The sequence below is a fragment of the Parus major genome, chromosome 4A (assembly GCF_001522545.3).
Source record: "Parus major isolate Abel chromosome 4A, Parus_major1.1, whole genome shotgun sequence".
In the NCBI taxonomy this organism is placed as follows: domain Eukaryota; kingdom Metazoa; phylum Chordata; class Aves; order Passeriformes; family Paridae; genus Parus; species Parus major.
The window spans coordinates 6,227,619-6,246,876 of record NC_031772.1 but is presented as its reverse complement, the minus strand read 5'-3'; the positions used below and the strand labels follow the sequence as shown (position 1 = coordinate 6,246,876).

At 51.5% G+C, this 19,258-nt stretch overlaps 1 protein-coding gene across 3 annotated transcripts in view; it reads right to left on the bottom strand.

Annotated features, from left to right (window-relative positions):
* Window positions 1-263: 263 nt before the first annotated feature.
* The window catches only part of OPHN1 (oligophrenin 1), a 50,983-nt gene continuing 31,988 nt past the window's right edge, over window positions 264-19,258 (bottom strand). For 2 of the 3 annotated variants that reach the window (XM_015626723.1, XM_033514028.1), the window contains exons 10-24: window positions 18,429-18,520; window positions 18,229-18,307; window positions 17,558-17,591; window positions 16,185-16,247; window positions 15,006-15,080; window positions 13,267-13,351; window positions 12,881-12,939; window positions 11,342-11,447; window positions 10,472-10,631; window positions 6,657-6,804; window positions 5,398-5,694; window positions 4,558-4,723; window positions 3,599-3,649; window positions 2,845-2,895; window positions 264-2,691 (exon numbers count right to left, since the gene is read on the bottom strand). In XM_015626723.1, coding sequence (XP_015482209.1) covers window positions 2,853-2,895; window positions 3,599-3,649; window positions 4,558-4,723; window positions 5,398-5,694; window positions 6,657-6,804; window positions 10,472-10,631; window positions 11,342-11,447; window positions 12,881-12,939; window positions 13,267-13,351; window positions 15,006-15,080; window positions 16,185-16,247; window positions 17,558-17,591; window positions 18,229-18,307; window positions 18,429-18,520 — 1,458 coding nt within the window. In that variant the 3' untranslated portion in view covers window positions 264-2,691; window positions 2,845-2,852. The remainder of the gene's footprint in view (window positions 2,692-2,844; window positions 2,896-3,598; window positions 3,650-4,557; window positions 4,724-5,397; window positions 5,695-6,656; window positions 6,805-10,471; window positions 10,632-11,341; window positions 11,448-12,880; window positions 12,940-13,266; window positions 13,352-15,005; window positions 15,081-16,184; window positions 16,248-17,557; window positions 17,592-18,228; window positions 18,308-18,428; window positions 18,521-19,258) is intronic. The other variant, XM_015626724.1, reaches the window with a different exon arrangement.

Below are 19,258 nucleotides of genomic sequence, written 5' to 3'. Positions count from 1 at the left end.
GCTGTCCAGGCACTGTGGTAGGGCAGGAACATTCAGCCTTGGCAGGGCAGCTTCTCCGGTCAGAAAAATGCTGAAAACCAGCACTGGGGACTGCAAACCCAAAGTGGGGCTACAGCAGAGCTCAGGGCACTCCCAATCCCATGGACACAGCCCTGTGTGGCCTGCCTGGGGCACAGAGCTGGGCTTCCACAGCAGGGCCTGCCTGCAGAGGGGCGGCAGTGCGCCCAGTGCTTGGGGAAGAGAAACAAAACACACTGAGATTGTTTCACTTCATGGAAACTTTATAAACACTTGCAGTAACCTAAGCTTTTGCACATCACAATGGCTCCAGGGCTGATGCTGGGGGGCTGCTGTGCTGCATAGGGTGATCCTGCATTCCCAGCTGTCACTTTGGCCACTGGCAGCAGAGATTGTGCCCCACAGCAGCAGGGATTGTGCCTCATGGCAGCAGGGATTTGGCCCCACAGCAGCAGGGATTGTGCCCCACAGCAGCAGGGATTGTGCCCCACGGCAGCAGGGATTGTGCCCCACAGCAGCAGGGATTGTGCCCCACAGCAGCAGGGATTGTGCCTCATGGCAGCAGAGGTTGGACCCCACAGCCCCCCGCCAGCACAACCAGCGTCCCCCACTGCTCCAACTGCTGGTCCCCAGTGTTCAGCTGCACCCACAGGTGCAGGAAAAATCAGCACAGACATACAAGTGACAAAGAACTTAAAAAGGACACCATGAAATAGTCTGCAAGAAGCTGCCTCTCCCCACTGCTCACACTGTCAGACTGAAACCAAACCACCCTTGGATTCTCCCTACCCAGGGAGCCTGGCTCTGTGCTGGGGTCTGTGCTGGGCAGTGGGCATGAGCAGGAGGAGGATGTGACAAACCACTGCTCCCGCAGGATGTCACCTCCAGAGGCATGTGCATCGGCAGAACCCAAAGAGCTTCCCAGACTGCTCAGGGGGTCCTCAAACAGCAGCCCAAAGCAAGAAAGACATTTGGGAAATGCTGGCCTTTTGTGTGGGAGCCACAAGCCCAAGACCCCAACAGGGCCAGGGGTTGATGTGCTGCAGGCAGGTGGCCCCACTGCCAGGCTGGTACCAGCAGCAGCCTCAGCTCCAGCTTCAGCTCCATCCTACCTGTTCAGAGATCCCTGATCAGCCTGTGCATCATCCTTGAGCCCCTGGTGAAGGGCTGCAGCAGGAGGGGCCCAGCACAGCCCCAGATGCTGCCAGTGCATGTGGCACAGCCTCAACTGCCACAGCACAAGGCTGGTTTGGTTTTAAAGCCACTTTCATGAGCCAGGCCTAAAGGAGGGAGCAGCTGGGGCACTGCTGAAGCCAAGGGAGGAGAGCACCAAGGACAGGACACACATGAGTGCCAGTGTGTGCCATCCAGCAATAAAAGACACAGGGTCATGCAGAGGCAAAGAGCCAGGACGTGGGAAGGACCTGTGCCGGGCAGGACACAGCACGCTCGAGCAATGGAGCAGCCAGGAAGCAGCTGTGGGAATGTTTGGCCACTGTTCTGCAAATGGTCTCAGCACCTAAAGAAAACCATTCAAAAGGGGGGAATCATCTTTGGGTGGGTGGAGGAAGCAGAGGAGTGCCTCTCTGGCGTGCACAGCCCTGGAACTGGGTGCCGGTGGCAGCTGGAGGAACAGACAAGCCTCTACTGCTACAGAGGTCCTGGCCAGGGACACCTCCTGGGTCAATGGACATCATCCACAGGGCCATGGCTGAGGGACAGACTGGGCATCTTCTACTGGAAATGAATAAACAAGTAAGTAAGAAACTGGGCAGTTCTTAAAAAAAAAAACAGGGTTTGACCCACAAACAGTGAGTTTTAGATCCTCAGCACCTCTGTGCTGGCCACCGCAATCAGCCAGGATGGAGACTTCTTGGTGGGCCTGTGAGAAATGGATCTGTGGGAGTGTGGCTTACATGGAAGAGGAGGCAGTGGAGGAAGAGGAGGAGCACCTCCTGCCCCCTTCCCCAGCTGTGCTCTTGGAGGCTGCTGACCCACGGATGCTGCCTGAGAGCTGACCTCAGGCAAGGCTGTGGCCACGGCTCAGACCAAGCCCCTGGCCAAGTTCCATCTGTCAGCGTTGTGTCCCAGGCCAGGGATGTCCAGGAGGAGATGAGGAGACATCCCACTGAGCTGAGCACAGTGGTTCACCTGTCCCTGCCCAGCCTGCATCACCATGGGCAGTGTTACCAGGCACGGGTGTCCCACACACTGACACCAAGTGGGGGACACAAGCACAAAGGAAGGGGCTTCTCAGGACAAGGGGGGACTGCAGCTGTTTTGCCCTGGCATCTGAACACAGGAACTCAGCCTTTGTGCTGTCCCAACACCCTTTTCAAGGCATGTTTCTCCAAAGTGAGCAGGTGAACAGGTCCATGTCCCCCAGCCCTGCCCATGCTGCCGCCACCTGCGCAGGCACACACGGGCGCCATCACAGCCTGCAGGGAGGAGAGGTGGGAGGGCAGGGAACAGTTCAACACGTGTGGGCAGGATCTGCTCTCCATCATGGTCTCCCTCTCCTAATTTCTTGAGCTACTTGTGGCTCGGAAATCATCGTCCGGTAAGATAGCTGCTCTCCAGGGCACTGGGGCTGGCAAGGCTCAGATCTGACTCCTGGGTCACAAACACAGAAAGTCTCCTGGGTCCAGCTGGGCTGAGGTGTACTTACAAAGCCTGGAAGAAGAAAACAAGCTCTATGTTCTATGCAGCAGTGCAAATCCACTAGTAATGGCAGAACCACTGGACTCCCACAACCCCATAAATACTGACTTTGAATTACATGTCTGCTTTCAGTTTATTATTTGATTTGTTGTCATAAACACGTACCTTTAGGCTCAGCTCTCATCACTTGGGATCCTGCCTTGCGGTGATGAAGAACTGGATAAAATGGAAGTAGAAGAATAGAGAAAAATTGAGTGCAAGGAGCAAGCTCAAACTCAGCTCCACAAACTCCTTGAGGCTGGGTAATGCGCAGGGAGGGGTCTGTTTTGCAATAGAACAAATGTTTTCTCTCTCAGTACCAGCAGCAGCAGTTCTCACACTTACACACAAACTTGCCCTCCCTTGGGCAGAGGTTGGCAGCTTTTCAGAGCAGGAAGCTGAGGCTTATTTGAGTAAATATTATCACAAATGGCACCTGCTGCCACTCAGAGCCGAGGGCTTTGCCCACAGTGTGTCCCCATAACCCCCTAGCTCCTTGTCTGCACACCCTCTGTGCTAGACAAGCCATCTTCTCTCGGCAGCCTCTGGGACCTAACCAGCCCTCATCACCTCAGCCATGACCTGATCTTCCCACAAAGCCGGACTAGAATGGGCACTACACCAAGCAGATTCACACACATGGTAACAGGGAAACACAGGGATGTTACTCACTTGGCAGATTTAACTTATCAAGTCTGTATCTGGACTCACATTTTATGCTTTGTGCTCTTTGTTTAGTTTCAGCATCTTAGCTGTTCCTAAGTATAAGACAAAGCAGGCCTGGGGCTGGGGCTGTCTCTGCTGGCTCTGCCTCAGAGGGAGCACCCTGTGCTGCAGGGCTGCTGCTACCCACGTGCCACTTTCCCTGTGCCAGCCTTACCTGCCTGTTCTTCGGGAAGCCGTCTCAAAGAACTTGGTCCTAGAGGCCACCCTGCAAAGAAAACAGAAGTCTCTCTTCTGATTCAACCTGGCAATTTGCTAATGAGATCTGCTCTGTGCCAGGGGAATGAGCTGCAGCACTGGCAGAACTGCAGAGATCACCTTCAATTGACAGTTCTTGTGCCAAGGCATAGCTGGGCTCCTTCTGTGCCCGTTCCACCCTCACACCACCCCCAGCGCTTTGGCTGGGCTGCCTATAAAACCATGGAATCATTTACACTGGGAAAGATCTCCAAGATCATGGAGTCTAACCTTTGACCAAGTACCACCACACCAACTAAAACAGCACTGTGTGCCACATCCAGTCATTATTTCCATGCTCTTGCCTATAATCCTATGTTCATCCATCCCTTTATGGTCTTTCCTTCAATGTTTACGTGCTTCTGCCCAAGCTCAAGAAAGAGAAGTTCTGCCAGGCAGCTCTGGCACAGAGCTGATCCTCACAGCACCTTTTGTTTTCTTTTGGTTAATTCCCACTAAAGCCAGCAGGGTTTCTGACTCTCTTAAAATCTGAAAGAAATCTGAGGATGAGATGAAGCTGAACTCCATCCAGTTTCCTTAAGAAGATCCAAGCTGGATCTTGTCCTGCCCCAGGAAGTGTCTCATTCGAGAGGTTTGCTGGGTTAGGCAGGGAAGGACTCATCTCCACTGACCCAGGAAAAGCAGGGAAGGGGATGGGACAAGGCTCAGCCCTGAGCTGTGCCTGAGCAGCTCCAAAGCTTTGTGTTTGCCTTTGCTGTGGCCCCACTCCCCTCCCTGGCCGTGCCTTCTGCTCAGCTTTCCAAGTGACACTCAAACCTGCACTTGCACCGGTGCCATGGGGACATCCACAGGCTCCAGCCGCTGAGCCCCCAGGTGTCCCCAGCAGCACCATGCACCTGCCATGGGTAGATGGCTTACACAGATGAGGGCATCTCCTCTGCTGTCCCTGCTATCAGATCTGGCCTCTGCTCCAGCTTTGGAAGGATAGGAGTCCTGCATGGTGGATCCGGAGGTCTCACAGGGGGACGTGTTATCACGGGCTTATCACCATGGGAACGTGGCTTAGGGACACCGTCACAGTCACCTGCAGGGATGGAGATGACAAACACTGAGCAGGAAGCTCTGGCAGAGGCCAGATATTTATGAAGGGGCACTGAACAGGTCTGTCGGTTTAGTTCTGTCCCTCTGCCTCAACACTCTCTCACTGACAGTGGCCAATAGCCAGAATGGAGGGACAGAGTCCAGGGAAAGGAAGTTCCCACACTACCTGCCCCAGAAAAGCCTTCCTGGCACTGGGAACAGGGGCTGGAGCTGGACCTGCAAGGACAAACTCGGAGTAGTTGATGACTCTGAAGCTGATACTTCCTAGGAATGACAAGCATTCTTAACCAAACCCTCTGCAGTGCTGCTCTGTGAAAGGGAAAGGAAAAGAACAAATGGGTGATTCCTGCAGCTGAGCTTTCACCCTGGACAGTGACACTACCTGTCCCCTCCTCAGCTGCTTTTCTTCCCCAAGATCCAGCCAACCTTGCTATTCACTTAACCCTTTCAAGTCTTTAAGAGTCAGGTCAACAAGGAATGAGTGTCAGACTTTACTCATGCCCACCCCTTAGGCTGTTCTGGTGTCCCAGCCCCTCCTTCTGAGCTCCATCGAGAGGACTCAAGGGGAGAAGCCCACCACCCGCCCCAGGGAGGGCTGACTCGGGCACCTCGGGCTTCTCCTGCCTGGCTCTGGCCAGGCCCCCGGTGCACACTCACCCTCCCTGCTGCAGATGCCCGGCCGGGGTGCCGGTCTCCTGGCCTGCAGTGTGGCTGTTCTCAGGGCAGGGCTGGTCACCACCCCGTTGGCCGCCCTGCCAGCTGGCTTCACCCCTCCATCCTGCAGCCTGTTCCCCAGCTTCCCCAGCTCGGGCTCAGGGCGCGGCTGGGGCCGGCTCTCAGAGGGGGAACGCCCCGGCTCGTCCCCCCCTGGCCGGGGCGCGGGCAGGCGGCTGCGGAGCAGGGGCTTGGGGACCTCCACACCGCCACCATTGGGGGTCTGCCCGAGCCACTCTGCTGTGAAGAAAAGAGAGCACAGAGTGGGGTTACTTGTGTACCGTGCTTGATGAGCCTCCAAAAGCCACTCGTCCCACCCATCTTGCCGTGCTACACACCGAGGAGCAGGAGCTCTGCTATGATCCCGACTGCTCCCTGCAGCCTTGGGGCGGTCCAAGGCGAACGCTTCTGCTCCCAGCTCGGGGAGGCATTGAAATGCAAGGCCAGCCCCAGCTCCATTAGCAGTCTGGGGGTTTTAAAGTGCGATGTGAATCAATCATGTTTTGCCAGTGTTACAAAGTGCACTTTACACCTAAACATCATCAGAGCTCTGAAAACTAATGGAGAAAGAGACTTTCCATCTCTTCAGTGACTGTGGAATCAGGACACACCCTACAGTGACAGAGCAAATCAAGTGCAGAAATATGATTTTAAGCTGATGTGCCCTTTGCTTTTAATCCAGCTGACATAAGGGCTTCAGCATTTCCTTATCATAATGTCAGAGTAGAACTTGGTCTAGAAAATACCTTCAACTGTGTCCTGAAAAAGCATTTTGAAGTTCTTGCTCTGGATGTGGAACTGCCAGAAGCTGAGCCAGTTAGAGACCTCCGTGGGCATTCTGCAGCACACCCCTCCCTGGCTACCATCCTAACAACATTCCATGCAGTTTTTTGCCTCTGATGCCACAAAACCTCTCCTCTGGGCCTCTCCTGTGCCAAGAACCAGCCTTAGTTTAGCTAATGGAGAATAAAGAAGGTACCAGAAAAACCCAAATCCCAGGAAGTCTGACTTGTGACATGATGCAACCAATGTATTGAGTGTTTTTGGCTTTCCTTTCTCTCTGAGCAGCCCTCACTGCTTGCTGTGTCCAGGACCCTGGAAGTGCAGGCCTGCTGCTGTTACCTCCATTGCTCCTGGAAAGGTGTTACAGGAAGCAGGAGGGGTGAGAGGCAGATAAGGCACCAGAAAACAGCTGGACTGACCTCCGCTCTCCTCCACAGACGCACCAAAGAAGACAGGTCTTTCCCTCAGGGGACGCTTGGAGATGGTGATGGGTTTGTGCCGCCGGGCAGCCACCCTGGGTGGGGGCACCGGGGGGGCTGTGGTGTCTTCTGGGGGGCCAGAGTAGATCTGTAAAGGGAGGCATGTTCAGGTGACCTGACACAAAAGGGCCACTGCCTCACCTCCCACTGCAGGTGCCTCTGCCCAGCATAGAGCGGAAAGTGTGGGGCCATCACTGACACTGTCCCCACCACTGACACTGTCCCCACCACTGATACTGTCCCCATCATGGCACTGTCCCCACTACTGACACTGTTCCCACCACTGACACCACCCCCACCACTGACACTGTCCCTGCAGCTCAGCAGAAAGATCACAAACACAAACCATTTGTAGAAGCAAACTCCCCTGGAGCAGATGAGGGAGCCTTTGAAGCTTTGGAGCAGACAGCTCCTGACCAACATCAAGATTCCCATCGTCAAAAAGATACATTCCCCAAAACACCGAAGCCAACCTGCATTGTTTCAGATCTAACACTAAAACCCTTCAGCTCCTGGCTTACAATGACGTGTTTGGCACCAGGAAATTACCTGGGATGAAATACTGGCATAAAAACAATGCTACTGAGAAATTTTATCTCCTTTTCTCACTGGTCATGTGGCACCTATTTGGTTGAGATTAATTGAGAGGTTCTCATTTATGTCAGGGCTTTTATTTTAAGAGCTGAAAAAGAAATACATCTGAAGAGCTGAAATACTGTATCAAGACCAAAGCAGCTGCCTTCCCAGGGATGCTAATTGGAGTTTTACCAGGCTTTAAAGCATGAGTTATTATGGAGAGGTGGCCTGAGCTGCTGAGCCCAGAGGCTGCACTGGCTGTCCTAGGAGATGGGGAGCTAGCTGGTCCCTTCCTGGCTCCAGCCCAGGGGAGGAGAGCTGTGCCAGCTCCACCAGCATGCTGGGTCACCACACCCTTGGGCCACACTTCGATATGGAAAAACAACTTTATTGCGTCACCCAGAAAAATCTTAACATGAAGAAATGTAACATTCTGCTTTGATTAAGTGCCTCATTTTGGTAATTCAAACCAAAAGTATATTCCTTTTTCTCCAGGCCAAAGAGGAGGGCTAGGAAACCAAGATGGGGGATGGGAGAGGAAAACATGTCCCTAGTTTAAACTTCTTGGTCCCAAGCGTGTGCCTGGGACCAGGCAGTGGCAGACAGCTCCCCACACCCCAGGCTGCTCTGGATAATTTGGCTAAATCTGCTCTGGATTTACTTTGGATAAATCCAAGTGCCTGGACCAGGCTTTGCTCTTGACAGCCTGGCCCACTCTGCACGAGGAGACAAGGAACAACACAGAATCCCAGAATGGCTCAGGCTGGAAGGGCCTGCCGTGGGTTATCTGGTCCATCCTCCCTGCTCAAGCAGGGTTTCCCTAAAGCAAATGGCACAGAATTGTGTCCAGACAGTTCTGGAATATCTCCAGTGAGGGAAGATTACACACCCACTCTGGGAAAATACCCCCACACTCAGGGTTTGGTGACAGGGGGCGGGTGCTGGCTCACTGCCTGCTGGGCTCTGCCCTGAGCAGGGGCAAGACATGTTCCCTGCTCCAAAACACAAGGTCTGGAGCACTCTCATCGTGACATAGCAGCACATGAATTAAAAGCAGCAGCTCGTGTATTATTAAAACAGCAAGGGCTTGCCTGTAGGAGGGAATTCTTTTGGAAATATCAACCTCATCCCTATATCCCAGGCAGAATCTAATCCTGCTTTTAAAAGAAACATTAAGCTCCCCATGGACACTTACACAGGTACCAAAGAATACCATTTTCAACACCTGAAACCCAAGCTAAACCAACCACAAATGACTGTGTTGAAGAGGTGAGTGCAGGCTCTGATTTACTTCTAACTGAAAATCCAAATTAAATAACCTAAAGGTACAAAGATATTGACAGACCTTCATCTTAAGGAGGTTTGAACAGGGAAGAAAGTGTTTCTAGAACAATCAACCTATTTAATTTAACTACAACATTGAAACATGAGATGTGGAAACAGTAATTATCCACAAACTCTTCATGAATAGTTACTTTGTCCTCAGAGTCTTCAGATTGCACCATATAACCCACATCCCCTCTTCCTCCAAGTCTCATCTGAGCTGTTTGCTCATGTGTGAGCTGAAGACACTCTCAGCTCCAGCGCCAAGTTTATAAACTCAATCCAATAAATGTGACTAACTTAACCTTATTGCTGGAAAAATTAAAAGCAAGCAAAAGGACATCTGGCTTAATTAAAGCTGTCGTCCCAGCTCTCAGAGGTGGCAGAGTGTGTTGACTCAGACTGTGCTACAGGCTGTAAGGAGGGGAGCACAGAGCCTCATCACTGGAGCCAGCGTGTGAGGTTCCAGACACAAACCAGTCCCCACTTTTGTGTGGGAACTTATTACAAGTGTTCATAGAGACCTACACAGGAATTGGCTGGTGTTTTAATGAGCTTCTGCTGTGGGTACTCAGAAGCCTCTCTGAGCTCTTTCATCCTGTTTCAATCCTTGGCATCACAGCCAACTCCCACCCCCTCATCTGGTCCCCATGTGGTCCCCACTTGGTTGCTCTGGCTCCACATCCCTGTTACAAGAACCTTGCTATTCCAGCTTTGGCTGCCTCTTCCCTTTCCAACGGGAGCTTTGCCCCTGCCCATGTGCTGCCCTGTGCCCTGGGAGCTGCCCCAGCTCCCTCACAGCAAACAGCATCCCTGAGTGAACGGCTCCACACGCTTCCTCCTCCTAAGGCATGACAGGGGTTTGGACACTGCACTCTGCTGGGGAAAGCTGGAGGACCAAACTTGCTTCTCAGAGCCCAGGGCTGTTACCAGGGCAGTAATCTGCTCCCTGCTCGGGATCTGCTGCTCTGGATGGAAACGCTGCTCTGGCTTTCAATATTAACACCCAGCTCTTGTCATCCTGCAGCCACCCGACACCCCTGAGCCGGTGTCGGGTATCGCTGAGAGCAAGTGTGAGCACAGACACAGTGGGATGTTCTGCTTTCCAAACACACAACTCCACATGACAAAGCTGCTGTCTGCACGTGCATCTTCAGCACCACCCCAGCAACCAGACCCTGGCTGGGCACGTGGCTGATGCTCAGGCTGAAATATGAAATACCCAGCGCAGATCCATGGAAGGCAGAACAGACTGGAGGCTCTCCAGGGCTGTTGGTCCTGTGAGAGCGTGGCCCAGGGCCATGGGCACCAGCCTCAGCTCCTCCAAATGCTCTACCCCAGGCAGCAGCTCCCTCAGACTCCCTCTATCATCTCCACACTGTCCCTGTATCTGTATCTGAATGCAACCACAGCTGAATTACTTTCATCAACCATTCAACACTTGTCTGCTCTAGGTTTTTTCCACTGATTTAACGGTTGTGCCAGTGTTGCATCTTGGACTGTTCCCATTAAAACCAATTCTGCTCTGGCCTAGCTCCTGTCTAGTAAAGGAAAGGATGAAGCTCTGCAATGTTCAATCATACAATAGATTTTTGTTTTTCAATAAAGCTTCCCCTTATTTAAAAAGAAAAGGCAAAAATGCCCAGACTCACTGTTTCCTCTGGGACCAAATAACAACAACATTGAGGAGCACACCTGCTACTCTTTGCCTCCTCCTGAAGCCTTTCAGAGCAGCGTGTTATGTAAAGCCAGCCCAAGGAGACTCCAGAAGGAGCCCGAGCGCTGCGGTGTTGCCACAGCAACAGTCTGCAGGAGCAGGCTGGAGCAGCCAGAGCTGCCCCAGGGCTGCCCCGTACCTTCCCAAAGTGCTCTATCAGGATCTCAACCACGATGTTTTGGAACTTGATGTTCATCATTGCTGCCACAGTGTCCTCCTGTGCTCGCATGAGGGTGGGCCCGAAGATCACCCCCATGTTGGACGGTGACATCAGATTCTCCCGGCTGTGCTCACAGACGCTGCAGAGAGGAGGGGAAGGAGGAATAGAGCTTGGTTTGGTTTGTTTTTTTTCCAGATCTTATTCCAAGGAAAAGCCCCAAAACCCAGGATACACTGAGAATCACTCATTTAATTTTCTTTATTGTGTTTCAGAATTTTTTCCCCGGCAGTGACAAACATGGCTGTAGCTCTGACACACACATTTGGCTTGGACAGATGCTAGAGAGACCAAAGTGCTGACAGCAGCTTTATTTGATCTCTTCCCACTCCCAGCTCCTCTTTAACTCTGCAATCAAAAGTTATCTGCATAACATATACACAAAAGGAACTGTTTAGATCCTATATCCTTTTTATCCAGAACTGACCTCTGGTTTTAATTTTCTCTCTCTCTGAAGGAAGAGAACGGAATATAGGGAGCACACTATGGTGGTTTTCAATAAAATTCTGAGGGATGACAATTTACAGTCTCTACTCTCAGAGATTATTTTAATTTTTAAATAATTTCCTGCTCTGTGCATGTCTGAAAGGGGATGGAAAGAGCAACCAGAAAGAGAAGCATCACTTCATGCAGAGGGTAGCAAGGTTAGTCACCCCCTTTGTGCAATCCACATGGAAATTCCAAAGGGGATTATGGTGGGTAAAATTTTGCAAAGCCGACCTCCCAAAAGGGCTTTTTCTGCTGATTCCATTGTTCCCTTTTCTTTGGTTTTAGAGGAAAACATCTGCTTACTTGACAAGGTGCTGGATGAGGAGTTCTAACATCTCCCTGTTCTTGTCAGGCAGTTTATAGACCAGTGCATGAATGGCTCCCAGCCTGTAATCCAGGTTCTCGGACTCTGGAAAGCAAGAACACAAAGAAGAATTTGTACCCAACACTTTCAAACTAAATACACCAGGGAAATATAAAGCCAAAGGAAACCTGTGGAAGCTGTCCCCTTGTGCAGCATGGGAGTGAAAGGGAGCAAAGGGAAGTGAGATCACAGCAACAGAGAACACTGTGAGAAACAACATGAAGTGGAAAGAGGAAGAAATGGATCTTGAAAGGGAGCCCAGGGACACACTCCAAAAGAGGCTGGGCATGGGCAGGTCCTCCCCTTCACACCCTTGTTCCACACACCTGGCAGCACACAGCCTCCCTCTGGGAGTCCTATCAGCCCAGAGAGCTCTGACACTGAACAACACCCAGAATATCCTGCAGGGAAAAAACCTGAGTCCTTGACCAAAGAGGTCACCCTTAGAAGAATAAATAATCAGCAAACAATAAAATACTCAGTGTGGAAAGAATGGTGTGGGGTCTGGGTGGCTGGGAATCTCAATGGTGCAAGTTTCTGAGGGAGGGCAGGGAAGGGATAAAGGTCCTGCCCACACTCAGCCATTATGGGCTTAATCAGCTCTGAAACTAATAAATCCTGGACTTGACCACCTTCAGCAAGCGGTGGAACATTTCCCTTTCCAAGAATGAATGGGTGTTTTTCCTTCTCCAGAGGGATACATGAAGAAGAAGTAGACACCTCCCAGTCTCCCGGTGACTTCTGGAGGCACAGTGGGATGAGGAATGATCTAATGCCACCCATTTCCAAACACCAGCACTCCCAGGCTCAGGGTGATGACCAGCTTCGTGCACTCCTATCCCCTCACAGGCCTCTGGCTCACAACTGTCACAGCTTATCTGCAACGTCCACAACGAGGTGACAACTGAGGTGACAACCGAGGATGGGCTGGCTTGGCACAGGTGAAACCCTGGCACTACACTTGAGCTTCTTGGCTGATCTCTGTTATTCCCAACTGGGACTCAATCCCAACAGCTACAGCAGAGAAATACCTTCCACTTACTGGTAGACACTCTGTTTTCAATATCCCAGGACAAATTTCACAACCTAAAGGGAACACCTACTTATCTGGGTGGCAACAGCACATCCCATTCCCTCACAGGTTTTAAAATAAATATATCAATACCAGGGAGAAACAGTTCTTGTGAGAGACTTGTGCTGCTTTCAAGTGAGTGACATCCTCTGTCTCTCCAGACCCCCTGAAGCACAAGATTCTGTCTGAGGGAAGGGCACTGCAGTAGCAAAGGAGGGAAGGGAACATCCAGCACCACATCCCCTGCACAGATAAGCACTTGGAGGAGAGAGCCACTGCTCCTTCTACAGCTGAAGCAGCTGGATGCCACAAGCTGGGCTGGCAGAACTCTGCCAAGTGATTTTGATGGCCCCTGGCTGGGGAAAGCAGGGCCAGGGACCATCAGTGGGGAAGCTGTGGGACTTACTGGCAGCCAGGACCAGCTCTTTGTGGAGCTTGTACGTCATGACGGGTTCAGACAGGTTCCTGCAACAACCAGAAAGAAAACTGAGCTGTCAGGGCATTGTGACCCACTTGTGACCCATCTTGGATGGATGGGAAAACTGGCTCATCCCTCAGTGCCACCAAGTCCCAGTGGAATTTCCCTCTGCAGTCAATAGCAGTGAAACAGCCCTCCCCATGTGACTCAGGGATTCTGCAACACCCATATTTATCATTCCTCTTCCCAAAGCCTTTGTCACTTTGCCCTTTTCAACAGCCAGATGTGAATATCTGGCAGCTCATTTCACCTTTCATCTGCATCAGCCCCAGTCCCCTTTGCCTTCTTGGGGCAGGTGTGACCTGCAGTGCTACCTGAGATAGAACTTCAGTGAGCTGGTAATGGTCTTGATGTCCCAGTCCCCACTCTGGAGATCCACATCCCCAGGGCATTTTGGATCTGTAAGAAGAATGAAAACCTTTAAGAATAAAGTTCATTTAGAGGTTGCTAATGAATAGTCTGCTTGGGATGGGGTTTCCCCTTGAGACACATGAGACACAGGAAGCCACAGGAGCACACAATGAGAGCTCCTAATTCCCAAGGCTGGGAAAAGCAGAAAAACAGCACCAGTGTCAGGATTTTGGAGAAGCTGGGGAGTAGTGCTAATGAGGGACAAAGAGGGAACCACAAGGTAAAATTTCAGCAGTTTTGAGAAGTCACTGAGAGCATATTGTCCATAGTTTATTTTTTCCCCAAGGCTGGCAGAAACAATGCATTTTAACAGGTCCAAGACAAGCTTTCTGATATCCAAAGTAATCTGAATGCCAGCTCCAATCCCTCATTTGCAGCTACTCTGCTGAAGGCTGTTCTGGAAGCATTCCCTCTTTGGTGCAAGAGAGGAGGAAGCTCAGGGGAGGCCCAGCAGCATGGAAGTACAATTGCTCCTGCCTACCCCCCCAATAAACCACATCACGTCTGTGCTGCCAAAAAGTGAAGGATGTAGTTGTGGGATGGGGGGAAGCTGGACTACAGAAATAAACAGTGGGATTTATTTTTGAAAATAAATAGGACTAGAGACTAAAAAAAATATTAATCTATCTCCCTTGAGTGGTTAAAGATGAAATCCTGCTTCAGCAGTTATTTCTGTGGTGTTGGGCTTCCCATTGTGTTTTCATATGCAGTGGGGTGGCAAGTGGTTACCCAGACCCATGCAGATAAACAAAACAAAAAGCCACTCACTGGTGGGATTCAGAGGAGAAAACCACAAAGCTGATTATAGGGAGGGTGAGAATCAAGCAGCAACAGAACCTGAGGCTCAGCAATGAGTCATAGGCCAGTGGAGCTGGGCAGATGCCTGAAGTCATGGCTCTGAGAGAACTGGGCATAGCCAGACACCAGTACAAACCAGGGTTTTAATAAACAACATCCAGAGTAGAAGCAATAGGAAACAGCCAAAGCCTTTGAATGCTGTGTTAATATCAGATGTCTGAGCTGGCATGGGACCAAGGCAGGCAGCGAGGTGAGTGCAATCCCTGCCCTGTGCTCCAGCCCCAGGCAGGATGGGGAGAATGGTTTGGCCTTGGGCAGGTGAGGATCGACCCCAAAGGGTCCCAGAGAGGTTCACAGGTGACCATGAGGTGAGAGTACAATGGCCTCAGCCAGGGCTCAGCCCAGAAGGGCCTGTCCTGGCACAAAGCAGCCTGCTGGGCACCACAACCTGCCAAGACTGTAAACAAACTATAAACCCACTGGTCCCAGTTGCCAAGCTGGTATGACAGACAGATCCAGCCATGGGAAGGCTTGCAGCAGGAATTCATCTATTGACTTCTTAACACACACATTGGCTCCTTATCATACACACTGCACACAGTGAGATGTCCCCATCCTTCCAGAGAAAAACCTTACACTAGGGTGGAGGGTTCCCTGCAGAGGCCACCTTCCCAGTCCATCCCACTGTGTTATCCCAGGAAAGAGGGGGAAGATGAGACTCAGAGGGGTCACAGGGACCAAACCCCATGCTGGGCATTTCTCACATTGGAACCCAGTCCTCTCTGTCCCTCACAAACAATTCAAGAACAGGAAAGTGTAATTGCACAGAATGATTAATTCTTACCAAAAAAGGCATTCAGTAACTTCTGCACCTGGATATTGCTGCCAACAGTCCGGTACACACCCTCCGTAGTGATTCCTGAGAGGACAAAGGCAGGAGCGTTAGCCGAGGTTTCCTGCTGGTAGTCCAAAGGCCCCATCTAGTGGAATTGTTTTCCTGCTGCTGGGCTCTGTCTCATATCCCAGGCTCTGTCCCATATCCCAGGCTCTGTCCCACTCCCCAGGCTCTGTCCCATATCCCGGGCTGTGTCCCATATCCCGGGCTGTGTCCCACTCTCTGGGCTCTGTCCCACTCTCTGGGCTCTGTCCCACTCTCTGGGCTCTGTCCCATATCCCAGGCTCTGTCCCACTCCCCAGGCTCTGTCCCACTCCCTGGGCTCTGTCCCATATCCCAGACTCTGTCCCATATCCCAGACTCTGTCCCATATCCCAGACTCTGTCCCATATCCCAGACTCTGTCCCATATCCCGGGCTCTGTCCCACTCCCCAGGCTCTGCTCACCGCAGCAGCCGAGGCCAACAGCACCACTGTGGTCACCATGTCACGGTCAGGTGAGCCCAGCCATGGCATGGGACACACCAGCCCACACACCCCATTTCTGTGGGGTGCTGCTTTAACCCCCATAGAGGACAAACACATTGAAGCAGAATCTGAAAACACTGCCCAGTGCTGGGACAGGCAGAATCACTGTCTCTCCTAGCTGTGCAAGCAGGGTCTTTGTGTCCCTGCTGCTCCTCACTCCAGTGGGCTTTGGCTGTCACAGCCCCAGCAGCCCCAACCCCACATGTGGAGATGAATCCAGTTCCCTGTCCCACACTGGTGATGTTCAGTGGTGCAGGCTGGATGATATGTGACAGCCCAGAGGATGAACTACCACCCTTCCACCTGCTTCTGCTGCTTCACAGCCTGGGGCTGAAGCAGCTTGTAGCCAGCCTTGTTCTCCTGCCCAACACAGCTGTGCTCAGGGCCAAATCTGAGAAAACCACGAGTCAAAACAGTAGAAAGCTGAAAGTTCAACCCCAACCGACTTGGTACAACATCCCGAACCAGGTGGGATTTCTGCTCCCGAAGAACATGCATTTAAGTGAAGAAGACATTCCTCAGCTAAAAGCTGAAGTTCTGCAGGAACCACAGCGTAACTCAAGGCCATGGGAAGCAGTGCTGGGCTGGGTGAGCTCCTCACCTTTGGTCTCCACTGCGTTGATGCACTTGCGAACAAACTTGAAGCCCACCTCGTTCAGCTCCACTGTTTTGGACAAGGAAGCTGTGTTAGCTGCCTGAGCACTCCTGGAGACCCCTGAGACCCCCCCAGCCCCAATCCCAGCCCTTCTCAGCACCCAGAGCCACAATACCTCAGCACACAGAGTGCTCACACCTGCACCCACATCCCCTCCCCCTCAGGAAACACCGGCATTCTGCACATCCTGACAAGGAGTTAGTAGCTCCATACGTTCTCCCATTTTTCCTCAAATTTACTTTGAATTGCAGGACTGCTCCCTACCCCCTCTCTGTCTTTAACAACAGTATAAATCAGTGTTTAATAATAATAGTGTAAATTATTTGGATTCTGTCTGATAAAGACTTGAATAATCACTTCCAGAGCAAAATCTGTAGTTAAAGCTCTTCCTCATCATGGGACTGTGTAATTTCTGCTTATCTACATCACCAGGATTAAAAAGCAAAACCAATCCAGCTTGATGTGCTGAGGAAAACTGAGCACAGGGCTTGCTCCACTGAGCTGGGGAATCCTACAGAATCCCTGCCTTTTCAGCAGGTTGTTTATAGTGATTGTGTCTGCTCTGGGCAACAGCAACACCAAGCTCAGATGGCTCTTAGCCCTACCCCAGGAATAAGCACAGACCCACCTGGTGCTTGATACTGAGGACTATGATACCACTGGAATTCTTACCAGCTCTAATCTATGACAAATAGAGAATGTTTATTCAGTGAAACCCTAATTCACATTCCTCCCAGTGTGTGATGTGAACACAGCCACACAGCAGGTTTGTCCTCATGCTTCTGGGAATGCTCCCCCTGTGCTCATCAGAGCCAGCTAGTTACAGAGCTGATGAAGTGAGCTCTGAGCAATGCAGGTTTCAGCCAGCTAACAGAGCCCCAGAGGGCTTCCAGGGCTCTGCAGTGTGTCTCAGTGTTCCTGGGCTCTGCAGGGTACACCCCACTGCACACTGAGAGGGGGACATGGGACATGGTGCTGGGTGGGAGATGCAGGGAACTCAATGCCACCTCTATTGCCCTATTACAACTTTTGTTAAGGGACACATCCTCAGAACCTCCCACTGGGGTTTGAAGGTGCAACTTGAACCTCACATTCCACTGCTCCTGGCTAAATAAAAACTGCTCACTGCAGCTCTGTGCAACTCCTTCTTATCTGGGCTCAGTGCCAGGCACTGTGGTACAAAACCTGAAGTGACACTGCTGTCAGGGAGTGGGGACAGTGCTACTCAGCAGGAATTGAGGATGAGTGTATCTGCAAGGAAAATCCTGCCTAACCTCAAGGATGTGAGAACCCAAAGAACAGCAACAGAAGTGACTCACTTTCCTCCTGCTTCGTGATGGGACTGTGATAAATCTGAAAAAGGGGAGGGAATGGGGGAGGGAGAATCAAAAACATCATCAGCACGATTTGGTATTAATTTCTGAAATAAAAATCCAGCATCACATAAATCACCCCTAGATTACCCAGAAGCAATTACAGCAAAAAAGACAATGTCCCATAGAAATCTCATTTTATAATTGGCCAAGAACCCATTATCTGCACAATCAAGGAGTTTCTGCTGCCTGCCTGCATTTCAGTGGGGCACCTATTGCTAGGGAAATTCTCTGTTCTGTAGGCAAACCACAGGGCTCTGAGCTTTGCTCAGGTGAAGGAAGGGAACACAGCAGGCACAGAAAGGTGGGAGAACATGGGTGCAAGGTGGGCAGTGACACCTTTGAAAAGGTGACTAAGATCAGGGACAGACAAAACACCATTTCCAGCAGGTAGTGAGGAGCAGGAATAGGAGAGAACCAGCCCTGGGAAGGCCGGTCCTCAGGAGAGCTGGCACAGCAAAGGAACATCCCGATATTTACGGGGAAAACCCAAAACCCCCAGTGGGAGCTGAGGGATCGGCATGGAGCCCCTGCAGCACTGATCCCGAGCAGCACCTGCCGGCAGAGGACACTGCTCGGCAGCAATTCCAGCTGGGAACAGCTCCAGGAACACTCACCGGCTCCTTCCCGTCCATGGCCTCCATCCACAGCCTTCGGTTGGCTTCTGAGAGTGCCTGCAGCGTGATGGTCCCGGACCTGTGCACAATTCCCCCAGGGACAGGCAGGGAAAGGAAGAAAAGTTGTTTTTAACAGACAGCAAAGAGGGAATTACTGCAGGCCCCTGCACTCTGGGGCCTCCAGACACGAAGCCTCTCACCTTTCATTAGTTTCAATGTCAAAACAAAACCTTTTGTCTATGGAGTCAGTCTTCCTCCTTACGCAGGATTTCAGGGTCAAGTCCAACGTGCCCTAGGAGAGAACATGAAAGCCAAGGTGAGAGGACAGAAACATGGGAGATTTTGGGCTCCTCAGCTCAGCTGCAGCCCAGCACAGCACTGCCCATGGTGCCTGTCCTGATATTCCGATGGCATTGGAGAATGGGTGGTTCTCCCACCATCATCACAGGCAAACATAAGAGGCTCCGAGTTCCAGGCTTGCTCTCAGCCAGAGAATGTTCTGGACTTTGCAGGACTACCCCACACAGCAGCACTCTGCCCCTACAGTTCTGGAACACTGCTCCAACCAACCCAGCAAGGCACTCCCTGCTCTCTGAGGCCAGGACCAGGCTCACCCGTGCTCTGACACAGCTACGTCCTTATTTTTATCAGGGCTGCTCATCAGAACCTATCCCCCACACCACTAATGAACCAAATGGCTTTACACAAACACCGTGTGGCAAAGGCAGGTACATTTCCTCACCCCAGATAGAGCAGATGTGCTCTGGAGAGGCTCAGCTCTGCCTCTGTTCAAATCCCTGTGCTCCCCAGCAGAGTCAATTCATAATTTGATTGTGGCTTTTTGGCCAGCTGTGACCTGATGGTGCAGGCTACCAGGCTGCCAGTGTTTGGTAAGGCACTAAGTTTTCCAAGCCCTCACCTGCAGTGAGTATATCTATTCTAGATTATAGCCTTACTAAACATGCTTATGGCACAAATGACAACAAATCTCTCCATACAATAGTTTGGACCTTTCTTTGCCCAGCTCTCT